General features: G+C 39.2%; 1 protein-coding gene across 11 annotated transcripts in view; it reads left to right on the top strand.

Moving 5' to 3' along the window:
• LOC149842199 (putative protein phosphatase 2C 58) overlaps positions 1 to 20,545 on the top strand; it is a 90,633-nt gene that overhangs the window by 8,783 nt on the left and 61,305 nt on the right. For all 11 annotated transcript variants that reach the window (XM_089998981.1, XM_089998989.1, XM_089998983.1 and 8 more), the window contains one exon: positions 19,758 to 19,821. In XM_089998981.1, the coding sequence (XP_089855107.1) occupies positions 19,758 to 19,821 (64 nt within the window). The remainder of the gene's footprint in view (positions 1 to 19,757; positions 19,822 to 20,545) is intronic.

Genomic DNA, 20,545 nt, shown 5'->3' with positions numbered 1-20,545 from the left:
ATATGTTAAAGCAATTAAAAAAAGAACAAGAGAAACCTGAAAAGAAGAAAATTGCAGAAACGAGAAGCAATTCGATTAATTTGTCTTTTCCTATTGCTAGTGATATACAAGAAGAGCTTTTAAAGAAAAGAAAGATGGAAAGCAATAAAACAATACAAGCGTCATTCAAAAACATGGCAAGAGCAGAAATTGATAAAAAGATTGGTCGATTCTTTTACTCAAGCTCAATTCCTTTTAATGTAGCTAGAAGTTCATACTGAAAAGATATGATTACATCTTTGGCTAATTGTAATTTGAGTGGTTATGTGCCTCCTAGTTCAGAAAAACTAAGAACAGTCATTCTTGCAAAGGAAAAAAATAGAATTGAAGACTTGTTAGAGACTCAAAAATTTGCATGGAAACGACATAGAGTGTCGATTGTTTCTGATGGGTGGATTGATATACAAAGGCGACCACTGATAAACTTCATTGCTTACTCACTTAATGGCCCAATCTTTTTGAAGACTGTTGATGCATCTGGAGAGTATAAAGATGCTGAATATTTAAAGAGATTATTTGTCGAAGTGATAAAAGAAGTGGGTGAAGAAAGTGTGGTGCAAATCATTACTGACAATGCTCCAGTTTGCAGTCGTGCAAGAATGAATTTGGCAAGTGAAGATATATATTCACATATTTTTTGGACTCCTTGTGTAACACACAATTTAAATTTGACACTTAAGAGTATATGCAATCTATCAAAACATGATACACATGCACGTGAAATGTGTTTATGGATTGAGGAAATAAAGCTTGATGTCCGAAATATTAGAATTTTTTTTTGTAAACCATCATCATGCTCTTTCTATATTTAATAAGCATTCTGATCTCAAGTTACTGAAAGTTGTTGAAACTCTCATTGTTATGATGAAAAGAATTAAGCAACTCAAGAATGCATTGATGAAGATGGTGGCTGATCAAGATTGAGATTTTTATCGTACTGAAGATAATGTCAAGGATCAAGCTATCAAAAAATGCATCTGTGATGATTTTTGGTGGGATAAAATTACTTATTTTGTTGAATTTACTGAGCCTATTTAGGAAATGTTGAGAGAAGTTGACAGAGATGTACCCATGTTTCATAGAATTTATGAAATGTGGTACAATATGATTGAAAAAGTTCAAAGTATCATTTTTAAACATAAGAAGAAAGATATTGCACTCGATGATTCATAATTTTACAATCATGTACATTCAGTTTTAGTGAGAAGATAGGATAAAAGCAATACACCTTTGCATTGCATGACACACTCTCTCAATCCAAAATACTATGCAAAAAATGGTTGACAACAGGTGTTTGTCGTGTTTCTCCAAATGAAGATCTTGAGATATCAAGAAATAAAATGATATGTTTCGGAAGACTTTTTAATGATCCTCACATGTTTAAGGTTGTAAATAGTGAGTTTGGCAAGTTTTCTACTAAGAGATTTGATTCTTTCGTAGCACTCGTAGCAAGGGACGGGGAAGATCCCCTTAATTGGTGGGCAACATATGGATCAGAGACACCAAATCTGCAACGTCTTGCAATAAAGTTGTTATTCCAACCTACTACATCATCTTGTTGTGAAAGAAATTGGAGTACATATGCTCAAATTCACAACATTAAAAGAAACAAACTCACTAGTAAAAGAGCAAAGGATTTGGTTTATGTTCACTCAAATCTACGATTAATTTCTCGCCGCACCAAAGAACAGTATAGGTACTTTTTTTTTCTTTGTATTCAAAATTTGTGTTTAAATATTTGTATTCAAAGTTTTAAGTTAGATACTAATATAGTCATTTTTTGATGCAGTTGTGGACCATCCAAGAATTGAGATGTAAATCTAGAAGATTTTGACTTAGAGGGAGAACATAATTTGCATACTCTCAACATGGACTACCTCGATCCTCTTCTTCCCTCTAATTCAGACGATGAGACAGATTTATGATAAGTTTTGTTGTTTATCACACTCACAAACTTCTTTATGTGTTATATTTTGGTAAGTTTGCGATGTTAAAAATTGCTTTTTTATTTTTGCTTTAAATTTTGCAATCTTTAAGTGTTAATTTATTGTTATATATAATTATATATATTTAAAAAATATATATATTTTTAATATATATATATATATATATATATATATATATATATATATATATAGCCGAGTCCTCGTGTCCAAATTTTTTGGAATTGCGTCGCACCTGCACCCGCACCCATGTGACATAGCTACAGAGCTATGTCCCCTATCACGTTATCATATAAACCTCTAGAGAGTAAAACTGACTTTTATAAGGTCGGACATTTGCTTAATTGGCATCGTGCAACAAACTTGGGCACAATTCCATTCATAAGAAGTTAATTTGACCAATTTCTGGAAAACAAAACTCCAAACTAAATGCATAAATCATGAGACACGAACTTGATAGATGTGACCTGTCAACTATACAACAGTCTCATCTAATAGGATTGAGTTAATCCAACCTATGGCAACCTAATCTGCATATGCTGGATAGATTACCACAAAAGTATGAATGGACCCATCTTAAGGAGCTTCTTCTTTAGGAATATTCTCAATAGGATGAGGTGTTCTATCAAGGTGGTTCGGGGGTTTCATGTGACGAATGTAGGGATCAATCATCCCCTTCCATACAAGAAAATTATTTGAGGTCAGTATAACTCAGACTTTATGTAATTCATATTGGATGGTGAAAGATCCTGCTGTAATGAAATACAAGTGCCAAAAACAATGTCACAAAGTGACTACAAGAAGACACAATCACACAAACACAATGTTTCTAATGGACAAGATACAATATGCTATAAAGGGCAAACAAAAAACATACACAAGCGAGAAGAAAACTTGAAATAATATAGGAGTCTTTATTGAATTGCGTAAACAAGCATTGAGAATAATTGGGGAGAACTCCCCTTTAAATACACCACATGAGGGGGCTCATGGGGGCCAAGGGGAGATCGTTGGGGAGGGTCCCAACGATTCTTAAGGGAGCCCCTTTTTACCCCTTTAACAAATAAAAAAGGAAAATAAAAATAAAAAATACAAAAATACAAAAATGTCCCTAATGGACATGAATATTTACAAAAAGATGAAAAGACCAAATTGCCCCTAATGGGCATTAATATATATATATATATATATATATATATATATATATATATATATATATATATATATATATATATATTAACACCCCCCCCTCAAACTGACAGTGTGATCACTGAGAGTTTGCTTAGGAGAAAGTAGAAACAGGGTGATGACAAGGCTTTGGTAAAGAAATCTGCTAGCTGATACTCTGAAGTGACATATGGCATTTGAATGGTGCCCCGTAAAAATTCATTGTTGTGCTTTGTTCGTTCATGGAATGTGTGATTGCTAGCAATGTAGATAGTATTGTTATTGTCGCAACACAACTTTGAAGGAGAAGAGATAATGACTCTAATATCTTTGAGCAAACTTCTCAACCAGACAAGTTTCTTGGTAGTTGTGGTCATCGCCCTATACTCAGCCTCCGTGGAAGATAGAGACACCTTTGGTTGTTTCTTACATCTCCAAGAGATTAATGATTCTCTATGAAAAACAAAATAACCTGTTGTAGAAATACGATCATTGGGGTTACCACCCCAATCAGAGTCAGTATAAGCAATTAAATTAGGAGATGAAGAGGATAAAAATAGTCCTTTGGTTATGGTTGTTAGAATTTCATCTGCACCTGCATTAAGAGAGAAAACAGAGAAAGAGAGGGAGAGAGAGAGAGACGAGAGAGAGAGAGACGAGAGAGAGAGAGAGACGAGAAGAGAAACCTCTGCGGCTGTCACGATTTCTGTACTTCAGAAATCGTGACCTAATGCATTGTATAAAGCACTTAAGTGTACATGGGTCGGGTCAGGTCTAATATAATATCCGAACCCAACCCAAAAGAAAATAAATACATTTAAGTTTTACAATGAACTCGGGTCTGGTATAGGATCCAGACCCGAACCCGAAACAATATACACTTTTTCACCCCCCTCAAGTTGAGCATGGTTGTGAACCATGCACAACTTGCCTTTGAGCGTCCAAAAACGATCCTTTGTTAATCCTTTCGTAAATAGGTCCGCAACTTGTTGTTCAGTATGGACGAACTCAGGCTCAATCTCTTTTTCTTCAACTTTCTGTCTCACAAAGTGTTGGTCAATCTCAATGTGTTTAGCACGACTGTGATGTACTGGATTGAATGACATGTTAATAGCACTTTGGTTGTCACATAGCAAGGTAGTGTGGGAAATCTTTTCTCCTACTTCAGTCAGTAGATGTCTGATCCATGTGACTTCGGCAGTGGCAGCAGCCATAGATCTGTATTCAGCCTCAGTACTTGATCTAGCTATAGCTTTTTGTTTTCTACTGCTCCAAGAGACTAAATTTCTTCCAATGAAGACACAGTATCCTGATGTGGATCTTCGTTCATCAGGATCTCCAGCCCAGTCTGCATCACAATATACAGTGAGTCCATGCTCATCTTTTCCATATGACTGTGGTGAGTATGTCAATCCATCCCCAATAGTCCCTTTCAGATATCTAAGGATCCTCTTGACAGCTTCCATATGTCCAGTACGTGGTGCATGCATAAATTGAGATACTTGATTAACTGAATAAACAATATCTGGTCTAGTGAAGGTCAAATACTGTAACATTCCTATTATGCTTCGATACCTGGTGGGATCATCACACAAATCTCCATCATGAGCACTAAGTTTTTGATGCAGCACACTCGGTGTTCCCAGAGGTTTGCAGTCTTTCATACCTGCCTTGCGGAGAACATCTACGGTGTACTTGTGCTGTGTGAGTGTCAAGCCATGAGTTTGATTATCAACTTCTACACCAAGAAAATAGCGTAGAGTTCCAAGATCTTTCATTTTGAACCTCTGACCTAGTAAGTTTTTCATTTCTTGGATGTGAACCACAGTGTTTCCTGTGATAACAATATCATCAACATAAATTAATAACAGAGTGGTCACAGTCTGGCTTCTAAAAAAGAACAATGAGTGGTCCAGCATGGAACGCGAAAACCCATGTTTCTGAATCTCTAGTGAGAAGCTATCAAACCAAGAGCGAGATGCTTGTTTCAAACCATAGATAGCTCTCTTTAACCTGCACACATGGGTTTTACAATTTTGTTCTTGATATCCAGGGGGTTGCTCCATATACACTTCCTCCTTCAAGTCCCCATGCAAGAAGGCATTCTTTACATCAAGCTGGCTCAACTTCCACCCATGTTCAACAGCCAGAGAGATAATAATCCGAATTGCTCCCATTCTTACAACCGGACTAAAGGTCTCATCATAGTCTTGCCCTGCTTCTTGAGTGAATCCTTTTGCTACGAGCCTTGCCTTGTATCGCTCAATAGTTCCATCTGACTTGTACTTTATCTTGTAGACCCATTTACATCCAACAACATTTTTGTCAGGCGGTCTGGGAACAACTTCCCAAGTTCCACATTCATGCAAAGCTTGCATTTCATCATTCATAGCTTCTACCCACTTGATAGAGGTGGCTGCCTGGTAGTACATAATGGGTTCATCTTCTTTATTGAGAGAAGTTAAAAACAGCTGAAGATCCAAGGAGAAGTTGTTATAGCTGACCCACCTGTCAATGGGATGTCGTATGCGGCTTGATTTTCTGATCTCAGGAGTGTGAGAAGGGGTCAGATTGTTGACTGAAGCATGATCTGAATGGCTTGATTTCCCTGGTCTCTGTCTGGAATAAACAATGCCTTTATATCTACCAGATATTTTTTCTAAATTCTGTGACCCCGACGTCTCAGTGTTTTCAGACATCTCTTCTTCTTGTTGCACGCAATCTGGTGAACATGCTTCGCTGGCGCTAGCAAAAAGCTCTGAACTCAACCAAGGATAGTAAACTTCAGTTGGTATATTGGTTGCATCAGCTTTGTCATCGAAATTTTGCTCATCGAATACAACATTTCTTGAGATTCTGATGCGTTTGTTGGTGGGATCATAGCACCTATATCCTTTGTAGTCATCTGCGTATCCCACAAACCTACACTTTTGGGCCTTGTCTTGAAACTTGTTTCTCAGGGACCGATCAACATGCACATAGCAAACACATCCAAAAACACGCAGATCATGATAACTAGGATGAGTTCCAAAGAGACATTGATAAGGAGACTTGTTTTCCAGAATGACCATTGGCAATCTATTTATCACATGCACGGCAGAATGAAAAGCTTCTGTCCATAGGTTGGTGGGAAGATTGCTGTCATGAAGCATACTCATGGCACTTTCAACGATATGTCTATGTTTTCGTTCAGCAATCCCATTTTGTTGAGGAGTGTGAGGGCAGGACACCCTTCTTCCTATTCCGTTATCTCAAAGAAAAGAAATAAAATCATGGGATGTAAATTCCCCACCTCCATCACATTGGAAAAACTTAATGGACTCAGAAAATTGGTTTTTGACCAAGGAAAAGAAGTTTTGAAACAAAGAAAAGACTTCCGACTTATTTTTTATGAAATATATCCAAGTGTATCGAGAATAGCTATCAACAAAGATTAGATAATATCTGCTTCCAGACCCAGAGACAATTCGGGCGGGTCCCCACACATCAGAACAAATGATCTCAAAAGGTTTTGAAGCTCTCTTATTAATTGAATTGAAAGGCAATACATGACTCTTGCACAAAAGGCAATTGGAACATTTATGACTACTCTCATCCCCTTTTAAGACTTTCTTTTGGAATGAGATTATTAGAAACAAGTTTCTCAATAAAATGACTCCCACAATGTCCTAACCTACTATGCCATAAGGATGACTTATTGCATTCAGAGATACTAAAAACACTAGCAGAAGAGGAGGAACATGACTCTGATGAAGACTTCGAAACCAGGTGGGAAGGGCGAACATCACGACATGGAGCTTCTTCAAAGACATACATGTTGCCTCGTCTCTTTCCTTCAGCGAATGTTTCCGTCGTGCGTAGGTCCTTGACTTGCACAAAGAAGGGAGTGAATTCAACTGAAGCATTATTATCATCAATAAGTTTAGAGACGGAGACAATATTTTTCGTAATGTCAGGAGCATGAAGAACGTCAGAAAGAGTAAGAGTGGAATGTGACATGGGAATAACAGTCTTTCCAACATGGGAAACAGGATGGTGGGATCCATCTCCAGTGACAATCTTACTTTTTCCAAAATAAGGAATAGGATTAGAAATTTTACCTGCATCGCCTGTTACATGAGTCGCTGCCCCGGAATCGACAAACCAAGTGCCTTCATCATTCTGCTTCAATTTTAACTCTGACAAGGTAGATATCAACAAATCTTTAATCTCTCCACTGTCTCTGGTATTTGTGAACCTTCTCTTGATTTCTATCTGTGGACTCTTTCCTTTATTCTCTGGATTATGCCAACAATTCGCCTTAGATATGTCCTTTTTTGTTACACAGGAAGCAAGTAGGGATGGATCTTGTTCCCTGCGCATGAGTAAACGTGTTTGGAGTGGGAAGCAAACCACGCCCTCCGTGTCCACTTCGCCCTTGTCCTCCTCGTCCTCGTCTTCTACCATAGCAAAAACTTCTTGAGAATTTGAATGATTATGAGTTTCTTCAGAGAATCCCTTCAGAGTCATTTCATATTGGATCAATTTGGCTCGTAGCTCATCAAAGGTAGGAAGTACAGGGAGACACAATAGTGAAGTGACTATCATGTTGTAGTCAGATCCCAATCCACTCAGGGTTTGTTGCACCATGTCACTGTCACTAACGGCACATCCTATAACTGCAAGTTGATCTGTAATGGTCTTCATCTTGTTCAAATATTCCATGATGGTCATGGAATCTTTCCTTAACAACTGAAATTCTCTTTTTAAAAAAACTACTCTTGCTTGAGAAACCTGTGAATACGTCTGAACCAGTCGTTCCCAGAGTTGTAGAGCTGTACAATTGTCAGGAATGACAAGTAGGATCTCTTGAGACAGGGTGGATGTGATGTATGCAACAACTGACTGGTCTTTTCTTTCCCAATTGAGGAATTCAGCATTTTTGACATACACGATTGAACTCACCCCTTTGTCATCTTTTTCTTCTCTCGGGCTAAATTCTGGTGGAACTAAAGTGGTTCCATCCAGGTGACCTAAGAGGCCTTGACTCCTTATGAAAGGAATAATCTGCCTCTTCCAGATCAAGAAATTTGAGGTATTCAACTTCTCAGAAACAAGTTGGTTGAGAAAACTTGAAGAAAGATTTGATTGAGGATGGTAGGGATCCATAGAGAATAAGAATCAACAGACAAAAATCAACCTTCTCCCAACACTTTTTTTTTTTTTGGAGATCACGTCAAATCTGGTGGCGTCAAGCCTAGTTGTAATGTCTCCCCCCTTTTTTTTGTAACCAGATCAGATTCAACCCCCTTTTTTTTTTAAATGTTCAAGAAAGGAAGTCTGAAACAAAAAAAGGGCGATTCAGAAGAAGAAATTTCAGAAGGTAACGTCAGAAAAATAGCGTCAGATCTGATCTCAGTTGCAGATTTGAATATGATTTTTTTTTGCTGAAAATGGATTAGGTAACGACAGGAGCATAGGGAACGATAGAAGTAGATGTTGAAATCGATTGGAGACTGATCTCAGATCTGATTAGAGATCGGTCGACAGAACAGTCGTCAGTAGCAGACCCTTATCCTGACGATCTGATAAAGACCAAAGGAGTGGAGTGAAATGGAGAGGGGCAGATCCGTTGCCCAAATTTAAGGCACAACAGAGTCTGATCAGATCTGCCCTAAGGTGAAAAGAGACTTCAAGATAGAAGAAAGAAGAAGAGGAATGAGGAGGAGAGGAGATGACCCAACAAGAGAAGATCTCACAAGACACACCTTTTGGGATCGATTCGTTGCGCAGCAACCATGATCAGATTTTCGCCCGCTTTGATACCATGTTAGAATTTCATCTGCACCTGCATTAAGAGAGAAAACAGAGAAAGAGAGGGAGAGGGAGAGAGAGAGAGACGAGAGAGAGAGAGAGACGAGAAGAGAAACCTCTGCGGCTGTCACGATTTCTGTACTTCAGAAATCGTGACCTAATGCATTGTATAAAGCACTTAAGTGTACATGGGTCGGGTCGGGTCTAATATAATATCCGAACCCAACCCAAAAGAAAAGAAATACATTTAAGTTTTACAATGAACTCGGGTCTGGTATAAGATCCAGACCCGAACCCGAAACAATATACACTTTTTCAATGGTTTCCTTCAAATATCTGATAATGCACATGTCGACAACCATGTGAATAGTAGCAGGAGCATTTTGAAATTGACTTGCACTCAGTGTTATTAAAAACGCGCCTCAAGGCGCAAAAAGCGCACCTCGCCTCAAGGCGAGGGGCTTCATGCCTTGAGGCGCATGGGTAAAGCGCAAAACCTATGAGGCGTGCGCCTCATAGGCCTTGAGGCGCACGCCTCAATTGATTTGGTCAAATGAGGGTCGCCTCAGATTTTGGTGGAGCGCCTCGCTACGCCTCAACGCTTTTCACAACACTGCTTGCACTGTAAACAACGTGAACAATATCTGACCTGGTAACAGACAAATATGTTAGTGATCCAAATAATTGACGAATAAGAGTGAGATCTTTTAAAGGAGTTCTATCATCGACTCTTATATAACAATTTTTTAAGGAGATCTACTATTCTTAGAAGATCGCCTAGGTATGAATTCTTCAACTTGATCTTCTAAAGAAATGTCTTGAGAATATGTATCGAAAGCATTTTGATGTTCATTTCCCTCTCGCTGAGTATACACATGTATATCATTGGGATTCTCATTATGAGAATCATCATTTTGATGAGAATTGTCATCACAAATAGTATCATTAAAATCTTTAGACTTATTTCCAGGCAATAAGTCAAAGAGAAAAGAATAATCAATCACTTCCTTAGATTTTTGAAATTCAAATCCATTTTGTTTTTAAGAAAGGTCATATTTCTCGAAACATAAAGTTTGTTATTTTTAATATCATAACACCAATACCCATTTTGATTTTCACCATAGCCAATAAAAGTGCATTCAAGAGCTTTTGGTGGAAGTTTATCTTGTCCTTAAAAAAGAACAAAGCATTTACAACAAAAAAAATTTAAACTTAAAATTCAGAAACATTTTGAACAAATTTTCAAAAAGAGAAACATTTTTTTAAGGACGAGGAAGGCCTTCGATTTATAAGATAAGTTTCGGAAAGAGCGACTTCGTCCCAAAAGTTCTTTGGAACATTTTTAGAGATAAAAAGAGTTCTTGTTGTTTTAATAAGATGCTTATATTTTATTTCGGTAAGACTATTTTGTTGAGGAGTTTTAGGATAAGATATTTGATGAATAATGCCATTTTGTTTAAGATAGTTTTGAAATTCATTTGACATGTATTCACCTCCGGAATCGGATCTAAAAATGACTGTTGTTTTGAAATTAATTTTGATTAAGGTTATGAAATTCTTTAAAAATAGAGAAAATATCAGATTTGTTTTTAATAAAATAAGCCCAAGTGTATTTAGTAAAATCATCAATAAAGACAACATAATATGAGTATCCTCCTTTAGACATAACGGGTGCCAGTCCCCGTACATTTGAATGCACTAATTCAAATGGTCTCTTGGAAATAAAGTTGCTATGTGGGTAAGGAAGTGAATGCATTTTCCCATGGATATAATCATTGCATATAAATTCTTTTTTATTGCAATTTTTTTTTTCAAAAAAGAAAAAAGATACAACTTACAAATACTAGGGTAACCAAGCCTCTTGTGTCAAGTAACAATATCTTTAGATTGAATATGATTACAAAATAATTTGGATGACAAAGACAAAAAAATCTATGTAATAAAGGTCTCCTCTTCTATGGCCTTACCCAATCCGCTTCTCAGACCAGAGATCCTGCACATAACAATTGGTTGGTGAAAAAGAGACACTACATGCAAAATCGGTTATTTGAGAAACGTAAAAGAGTTTTAAGTTAAGTTTTGAAATAATCCTAATTTTTGGAACATAAAATTCTTTGCCTTGACTAAATTTTTTTTCAAGGTTTTCCATTCCTTCAACATCTAATGGTGTTCCATTGGTCGTGAAAACGAATGATTTAAACGGATTAAGACTTGGTTTGGATAAAAGAGATGCATTTTAAATCATATGAAAGGAGGCACCCGAATTAACGATCCAAGAAGACATACCGAGAGTTGATGAGACCGCGACACTGGAGGTAGATGGTGTGGAAGAGTTGATTCTCATTAATTGTTGGAGAGTTTCCATAAGTTGAGCAATGGAGTCCTTTATGTCTCTATCCCTCTTTGATTTTCACTTGAATTGCTTGGACTATCTCCAATGGAAGCCACATTTTTTTTGAAGCTTAGGACAATCAGGTCTAAAATGACTCGGTTCATTACAATGGTGACAAATAATTTTTCTTCCTCCACCATTGTTATTTTTCCAAAAATGTAACTTTATATGTCCTAATGTTATTTCCCGGTCTAGATACTGCATGGACCTCATAAAAGTCTTTTTTAAGAGCCAAGCGAGTTTCTTTTTTGGCATAAGTCGGCAAAGATTTCACTAAGAGAAGTAGAAGCCCTATGAAGAAGGGATCCTCTTAGTTGTTCAAATTCGGGACGAAACCAATGAATAAATTGAAAAAATCTCTCTCTCCATTTGTTCTTACCTCATGACAATAGCGCGTCTTTCCTATTGTGGTTCAAGGAGAGCAAGTTCATCCCATAGAGGGGATAGAGTACTATAATAGTCTCTAATACTCTTATACCCTTGCTTGGTTTATCTTATTTTTCTTGTAAAAAGAAATGTCTGGCAAGGTTCTTTTGAGTGTACATACCTTTCATGAAGAACCATGTTTCATTTGATTTTTTAAATTTGGCTATATTAGCACAAATCTTGAGTTCCACATTATTCATAAACCATGCCAAAACTCACTTTCCCAATCTTCAACTTTAGATTGGTATTCTTGAATAGCTTTGCCCTTTTCTTCATCACTCAAAAGTTTTTTTTTTTCATTCCGCTCCTTGGTGAGCTTTAATTGTGGTTTCAGAACGGTTCCACATACATATCTCCAAAGTTTCCTACCTTTGAGGTTATTTTCCATAACGACCGCCCACATTCTATAGTTGGTTCCATTTAATTTGAATGAAAAGTCGATCTTTGCATCTTTGTCTGCCATTGTGGAAGAGTTGAAGAAGAACAAGAGTACGAAGCTTAATAACACTCAAACATAATAGAGAGAAGTCCCAAAGAGTGATTTTGACACCTAGTGGCTCTGATATGTTGTAATGAAATATAAGTGCAAAAAACAATGTCACAAATGACTACAAGAAGGCACGATCACATAAATGAACAAGATACAATATGCCATAAAGGGCAAACAAGAAACATACACAAGGGAGAAGAGAACTTGAAATAATATAGGAGCCTTTATTGAAATGCTTAAACAAGCATTGAGAATAATGGGGGCGATGTCCCTTTAAATACACCACAAGAGTGGGCCAATGGGAGCTCCCAAAAGAGTCATTGGGAGCTCCCCAACGACCACATTTGTGACCGTTGGGGAGGGTCCCAACGATTCTTAAGGGAGCCCCTTTTACCCCTTTAAGAAATAAAAAAAGAAAATAAAAATAAAAATAAAAATACAAAAATGCAAAAATGTTCTTAATGGACATGAATATTTATAAAAAGATAAAAAGACTAAATTGCCCCCAATGGGCATTACAATATATATATATATATATATATTTAACATCCATATTGAACTCTGGAACTGCTTGCGGTCGATATGAAATTAGTGAGCTACTAGGAGAAATAAAAGGAAGAAAATAAAAGGAAAGGAAAAAAAGGAAGAGGGAGGGAAGAAAGAAGAAAAAGGAAGAAGAGAAGAACAAAATAAATGAGGAAAGAGAATTATAGAACAAGAAAGAAAAGATTAGTATGAGAACAAAAACTGAATCGTAATGAAGTTCTTCCTTCAGGATTATTTGTGTAGTTGTGTTGGCTCTGTTACCATCTGAATCTAGTATTTAGGGCCGGAGGGAGGAAGGAGAGAAGGCCAAACATGACCTCTTGTTCTCTCGCAGGTGAAGGCAATCACCCGTATATTTCATATGCATACGTATATTTTGAGGCAATATTTCATTTATATGGAAAACACTAAAAGGGTAAAATTATAAAGGAACATGATATTAAATCAAGAATTACAACATATAGCCTTGTAAACAAAAGCCCAAAGCAACATGCAACAAATGCATGAATTATGTTAGTGCTAGTATTACCAAAATACCATGTAGCTGATAATAAGTAAACTGGTGAGCACATGTTGCTATCTTTGTTTGAAAAGAAAAATCAGCGTGCCTCTCTTTCCATGGTGACAGAGTGTTGAATAGACTTGGGTCTTTTTTCATTATTTCTTGCTCATAAGAATGAGATTTTGATATGGCTTTCTATATGTTCCCTTGTGACCTACTTTGTATATTTGTGTCTTGAGTCTGTTTTGCTTTGGTTGAGTCATGATGTAAGTGTTGAGTCACTTGTAACTTTCTCCGGGCCACCCTTGCACTTTGGTTTTGGTTAATCAATACCCTGAAGGGTTAGCCCGTAGATCTGAACTGTAATGAGCCTATGGCCAAATTAGTGAATGAATACAAATGTGTTGAGCTTTCTTTGTTCACCCTCGTTGTGATTACTTTCAAGTGATTGCAATTTCTCTTTCTCTCCTCTTTCGCTCTCTTGCACTCTCTATATTCAAAGCTTTTGTAGTGTTAAGCGAGCGACCAGAAAGGCTTGCGACGGTAAGGAACGTCGAGCTGCACTGGCCTATTGAAGAAATAGGCCCGTGACAAGTGATACCAAAGCCGTTCTCGAACTGGAGAAGGGACTCTGGAGTCGGTGTCGAAAGATGCACAGACAAACCGTGATTTGTGAGCAAGATATCGTGGCGCCCCAATACAACTTGCGAAGTACCCAAGGTAAGGCAGTTGCCGAAGTCGAGGAGATGGGTTCACCTCGGGGCCATGAGCAGATGGTCGAGACTGTCAATAGATTGGTAGTTGATGTGACTTCGCATGAGGAAGCGATTTCACGTGCAATTGAGTCATTCAGAGCAATGGACGACGAGGTAACAAGCCTACGAGAGCAGGTGAACTTGCTGATGGGATAGGTTACGTCGCTGACTATGACAATAACCACCCTGCAGACTGAAGTAGGGGAGCTTCAGTTGAAGAATCACACTTTACAGCGGACGGTGATCCTAAATGGTGGAAATGACGATAGACCATCAAGGATAGATGTGCCGAAGCCTGCGAAGTTTAATCGTTCTAGAGACAACAAGACCATAGAGAATTTTCTATTCCAGATGGAAGACTATCTAAATATTTAGAATGTACTGGCCGAGGACCTCAGGGTGAAGGCTGCAACATCTCTTTTCGACGGAGATGCTATAGCCTGGTGGAGAAGGAAACATAGCGACATGGAAAGAGGGCATTGTGTCATTGATACTTTTTAGGCCTTCAAAACTGAGTTACGAAACTACTTTATGTCGCAGAATGTACAACGCCAAATATATCAAATGGTGTCAGAATTGAAGTACATTGGAGCCTTGATAGATTACATCAGGACGTTTGAGAAGCTTATGTTGGACGTACCCAATATGCCAGATGAAGACAGACTCAACTGGTTTATTGTAGGACTACAACCATGGGTACAGTTCGAAGTGGAAATGAGCAATCCTGAGACTTTAGAAGATGTATATGTGACAGCCGAGTGCCTAGTGGATACTCATTGCAACACCTTCACTCCATCGACAAGGTAAAAAAGAAGTCAGACCATGGAGGCAAGAAAGAGGATCGATGCAACAATAAGGGTGAGACGTCGACCCAACACCATTTTGACAGAAAACAAAACTAGAAGTACAACAATAATGATAACAAAGGGTGGGTTGTGACTTGTTTTGTGGCGATAGGCATATCGCAAGGCAATGTCCAAAGCGCCTTGTGAAGGACGACAAACATGCCAATGTGGTACAAGCATAGAGTAGTGATACTGAGGTCGTGCAACCCAGGATGGGAGCCATGCAGACCATAAATGTGGTCATAAGCTGTGTAGTGAAAAACATACCAGTTAACAAAGAACTCATGTACTTAGAAGTCATTGCGAATGAGAAGTCTACTATGTCAATGGTAGACTCAGGAGCCACACATAACTTCGTCTCACGGGAAGAGGCAGAGCGGTTGGTCTTGAAGCCCGGGCCAAAGCAGAGGACTATCAATATGGTGAACTCTGAGGCCAAACTCATCCTTGGTGAAGCAAGAGGTGTGACTATCTAAATTGGGAGTTGGGTTGACAACGCCAACTTCTCAGTGGTGTCCTTGGACGATTTTCGGATGATTTTGGGCATAGAGTTTCTTCGCAGCCAGAATGTAATGATGCTGTCGAAGGTAAACTCATTGACAATCATGGGGTCAAACTTGTCGCACACGGTGCAGTGCCTGACTTTTAGAGGCAAGACTTATGCAATTGAAGAAGGGTGTCAAGCGGGAAGAGCATACATTCCTAATTTATGTGCGCACCGAAGAAGGGAATGTATACGTAGCAGTGCCGTCGACCCTTGACTTACTGTTGGCGGAGTTTGGAGAAGTGATGCCCCCAGAACTGTCAAAGTGTCTGCCTTCGAGACGCGAGGTCGACCACAAGATTGAGTTGACCCCGGGAGCAAAGCTCCTTTATCGCATGAGACCGACTGAATTGAAGGAGCTGCACAAACAACTGGACGAAATGTTAGAAGCAGACATCGTTCATCCTTTAAAAACACCCTTTGGCGCCCCTGTGCTCTTTCAGGTGAAACATGATGGTTCCAAAAGGTTATGTGTGGATTACTGTGCATTGAACAAAGTCAGTGAAAAATAAGTATCCGTTGCCACTGCTAGCAGACTTGTTTGATCAGTTAGGCAGTGCCCGTGTCTTTTCAAAGCTGGATTTGCGATCGGGTTACTGGCAAGTGAGGATTGCAGATGGTAACGAGCCAAGGACAACTTGTGTCACTCGCTATGGTGCCTATGAATTTCTGGTGATGCCATTCGGGTTGACGAATGCTTCGGTCACATTCACGACATTGATGAAAAAGATCTTCTACCCTTACTTAGACAAGTTTGTGGTAGTTTATCTTGATGACATCGTGATTTACAACAGCAGCATGGAGGAACATGTCTTGCACTTGCAAACAGTGTTTCAGGCGTGAAGGAGAATGACATCTGTATCAAGCGAGAAAAGTGTCTCTTCGGGTAGGAGGAGATCAACTTCCTTGGCCACGTTGTGGGGCATGGTTTGCTGCGCATGGACGGGCAGAAGATAAAAGCCATCTAGGAATGGAGTCTGACAAGCAAAGTGCTAGAGTTGCGGTCATTCTTTGGCTTGACAAACTACTATCGACGGTTCATCAGAGGCTACTCACTCATTACTGCGCCCCTCACAGATTTGCTGAAGAAGAATCAGGTATGACTCTGGACAGAAGCCTGCAAAAATGCCTTCGATGGCTTGACGAAAGCCTTGGTGAGGGAACCTATGTTGCGGTTGTCAGACCGCACAAGACCTTTTGAAGTCCACACAGATGCTTCAGAGAAGTTATCATGCAGGAGGGACATCCGATTGCTTACGAGAGTCAAAAGTTAAAGTTTGCGGAGAGACGCTACACTATGCACGAGCGTGAGATGACGACCATCGTGCATTGTCTTAGGACCTGACGACACTATCTTCTGGGTGCCCAGTTCGTCGTCAAGATGGGCAATGTGGCCACGAGCTATTTCCAAACGCAGAAGAAGCTGATGCCCAAGCAAGCTCGATGGTAAATGTTTTTGGTTAAGTTCGACTTTGCTTTGAAGTATAAGGTGGGAAAGACCAATGTTGTTGCTGACGCCTTGAGTCGCAAGGCGGAACTGACGACTGCACGAGCAGAGCCTTTCGAAGTTCACTTGGAGGGTGCATTGTTGGACCGCATCCGTAAAGGTATGCAACAAGACACGATGCAACACCTTTTTTCTCTGACGCAAGCAAGAAAAACTCGACGATTTTGGCTATGGGATGACCTCCTTGTGACTAAAGGGAGACGCGTTTTCGTGCCGCGGTGGGGAAGCCTTCATCGCAAACTGCTTAAGGAGTGCCATGATACATTATGGGCCGGTCATCCAGGACAGGAGCGAACCTCAACACTCCTTGAGCACAACTACTATTGACCGCAGATGAGAGACGATGTAGAGGGGTATGTGCGAATGTGCCTCGTCTGGCAGCAAGACAAGATGACCAACCAAAAGACTGCCAACCTCCTTGAGCTTCTACCTATTCTAGAACGTCCTTGGGAAAACATTTCCATGGACTTCATTGTTAGTCTGTCAAAGGTAGATGACTTCAGCTCCATCCTGGTGGTGGTGGATCGTTTCTCTAAGTACGCCACCTTCATCCCAGCTTTAAAGGAGTGCCCCGTAGAAAAGACTGCGGAGCTGTTCGTCAAGAATGTTGTGAAGCACTGGGGTGTTTCAAGAAGCATTGTAAGCGATCGTGATGCTCACTTCACGGGCAAATTCTGACATGAAGTGTTTCAGCTACTCGGTTCTGATATGTTATTTTCAACAAGTTTTCACCCACAGACAAAGTGCATTAACGGACTGTTGGAGCAGTACCTTAGGCACTTTGTTAGTGCCAGTCAGAAATACTGGGTGAAGCTCCTGGACGTGGCCCAATTCTTCTACAATCTTCAGAAGAGTGAGTCTTCAGGCCACAACTCGTTCGAGATAGCCACGAGACAGCAACCGCTGACTCCGCATACTTTAGCTGCACATGAGAAGGGAAGGCCATCTTTTGCCTATTAGTTTGTTCGAGACTGACACAAGCAGACCGAGCTGGCGAAGATATTTCTGCACAAGGCGGCTAAGATGATGAAAAAGTGGGCGGACAAGCATCGTCGGCCTGCTGAGTTCCGTGTTGGAGATCAAGTGTTGGTAAAGCTTTATCCTGATCGCATAAACATCTTTCATGAACGACACCGCAGACTGATCAGAAAGTATGAGGGACCATTCACTATCACTAAGAAAGTGGGCAAGTTGGACCTATCGTCGGACTTCAAGGTGCACCTGGTGTTTCACATGTGCAACCTAAAACCGTTTTATGCGGACGAGAGGGATCTAGAACGTAGCGTGCCACAACATGCTCCTATCATGCAGAGGGCTCCAACAACACAACAGGCCGAGAAGCGTATTAACAAGATCCTTCGTCACAAAGTCAACTACTTGGGCGAAGCGAAGAAGTATTTTGTGCAGTGGAACCGACATTGGGAGCCAACATTCTTGATGAAGAGCCGCTATTAAGATAAAGTCATGGCTTACTATGAAACAGATGACGCCGAGGGCGACACATGATTTGAAGGGGGGCATGTTCCCTCGTGACCTACTTTGTACAGTTGTGTCTAGAGTCTGTTTTGCTTTGGTTGAGTCATGATGTAAGTGTTGAGTCATTTGGAACTTTCTTCGAGCTACCCTTGCACTTTGGTTCAGGTTGATCAATACCCTAACTATAACGAGCTTACGGGCAAAATAGTGAATGAATGCAAATGCATTGAGCTTTCTTTGTTCACCCTCATTGTGATTACCTTCAAGTGATTGCAATTTCTCTCCCTCTCTTCTCTTTCGCTCTCTTTCACTCTCTATACTCAAAGCGCAGCGGCAAGCGAGCGACCGGAAAGGCTTGCAGCGGTAAGGAAGGACCGTCGTGCCACACTGACCTATTGAAGAAATAGGCCCGTGACACTGTATGTAAAGAGTTTATCTCACTCTAAAATTAGCAAAAACATAATATTTAGAGGGAAGAAAAATTAGATAATGTAATTTGAGACTATTCAGGTATGTTACACAAATTTTAGGAACACTGGTATGACCTGGTCACATGATACCTTTTGGACTAGCAAATGGAATTTTGGGCAATAAAGATTTGGAGGAAATCAGTTGGTGCCTACATGAAACCCTTTTTCTTTGACTCAGTGGATAATAACAGGTTCAGCAAATTGCATTCTTAACAAATATTGAGAAATTTTATGGTAATACTTGATCTTCAACAGCATAAATAGTACCTTTTGTAGATTTATAAATATGATCATGTTCAAGAAAAATGATTACCTAGTCTTACAAAGTATAACTTGGTAGATGAAGTTATACTTTTTATAAATTTGCAAAAACAACTTGCCATTTCTGTCTGAAATTAAATACTGCCAGGGCATTTTAAAATTTGTGAAGGAATCATTAAAGTTGATGAACTTGTTTACATCCACCATAATCCTATTGTAAACAAATCCATCCTTCCACATGCACATACACATACACATACACGTGCACACAATCACATATTGAAGCAAATTTATGGATCCTTATTCATAAACTTGCTTTTTAGTTGAAGTTCTGAAATGATGTTGCTTTTAGTTCTGAATGTCATCTCAAATACTTTTGCAGTTCATTAGTGCATTATGACACTACAGTAATATCTTGGAGACAATATTCATTATACGGATTTCAAACTTCAAGTACTAATCTGATATGCCAATATGGCTCTTAAAATACTAAAGATCATGACATTAAATATGTACCTTTTAAATCCTGCCTAATTGCTTGACGTTGCATATCAATGATGTTGATCTCGTTCCTCATTTCTTTTTACTCCATGGTTTGTAGCATGCTGCTATTCCAGATCTTGATGGTTGCACTTCATTTTTTGGGGTTTATGATGGTCATGGAGGTATGTGATCCCGGTTATGCTGCATCTTGTCTTGCTTTCATCCAGTCGACCTCTGGAGTTTGATTATAATTTTGTCATCTAGATTTGTTTGATTATGGTTTTATTGGGCAAAGAATTGTTGGAACTCTGGTAGATCCACATTGATTTTTCTGGGCCATCGCCCAATAATGCTGTGCTGAAATCTGTAAATTTGTAAATACTGACAGTGTTCTTCGCGAAATCAGCCTTTTGTTAATTTGCAAATCCCACTGCATCTATGTAAAGTTGACTCTAAATTTATATCTAAAATCAAATAACTGATTAAATTATGCTTTTCTGCTTTTCAAAGCTCATTTTCTCCCTTGTCGAATGCTGATTTTCTTATTTACAAGTTTATTTGGCAATTTGCTGGTTGGGGTCTTCATCTAATGGATAAATTATGTTTTTCTGCTTTACAATCTCATATTCTCCTATGTCACCTGGGTACGGGTGCGGGTACAAAGGGTATGACTTTAATGAAGTATGCGGAATTACAAGCCTGGGTACGGGTGCAGGTACGGGTATGAAGGGTATGACTTTAATGAAGTATGCGGAATTACAGGCCTAAGATGCAAAAGCATCAACCAAGTCCAACAGTGGACAATTACAAAAGCACAATGAGCACATAAGCAAGAAGTTCAATATGGGACAATACAAAAGCCTTCAAAGGCAATGCCTGTTAAATTATGTATATATAAATATATAT

The sequence above is a fragment of the Nuphar pumila genome, chromosome 3 (assembly GCF_984573655.1).
Source record: "Nuphar pumila chromosome 3, dmNupPumi1.hap1.1, whole genome shotgun sequence".
NCBI classification, from domain to species: Eukaryota; Viridiplantae; Streptophyta; class Magnoliopsida; order Nymphaeales; family Nymphaeaceae; genus Nuphar; species Nuphar pumila.
The sequence above is the reverse complement of the archived record's forward strand: the minus strand, read 5'-3'. Positions and strand labels throughout refer to the sequence as shown.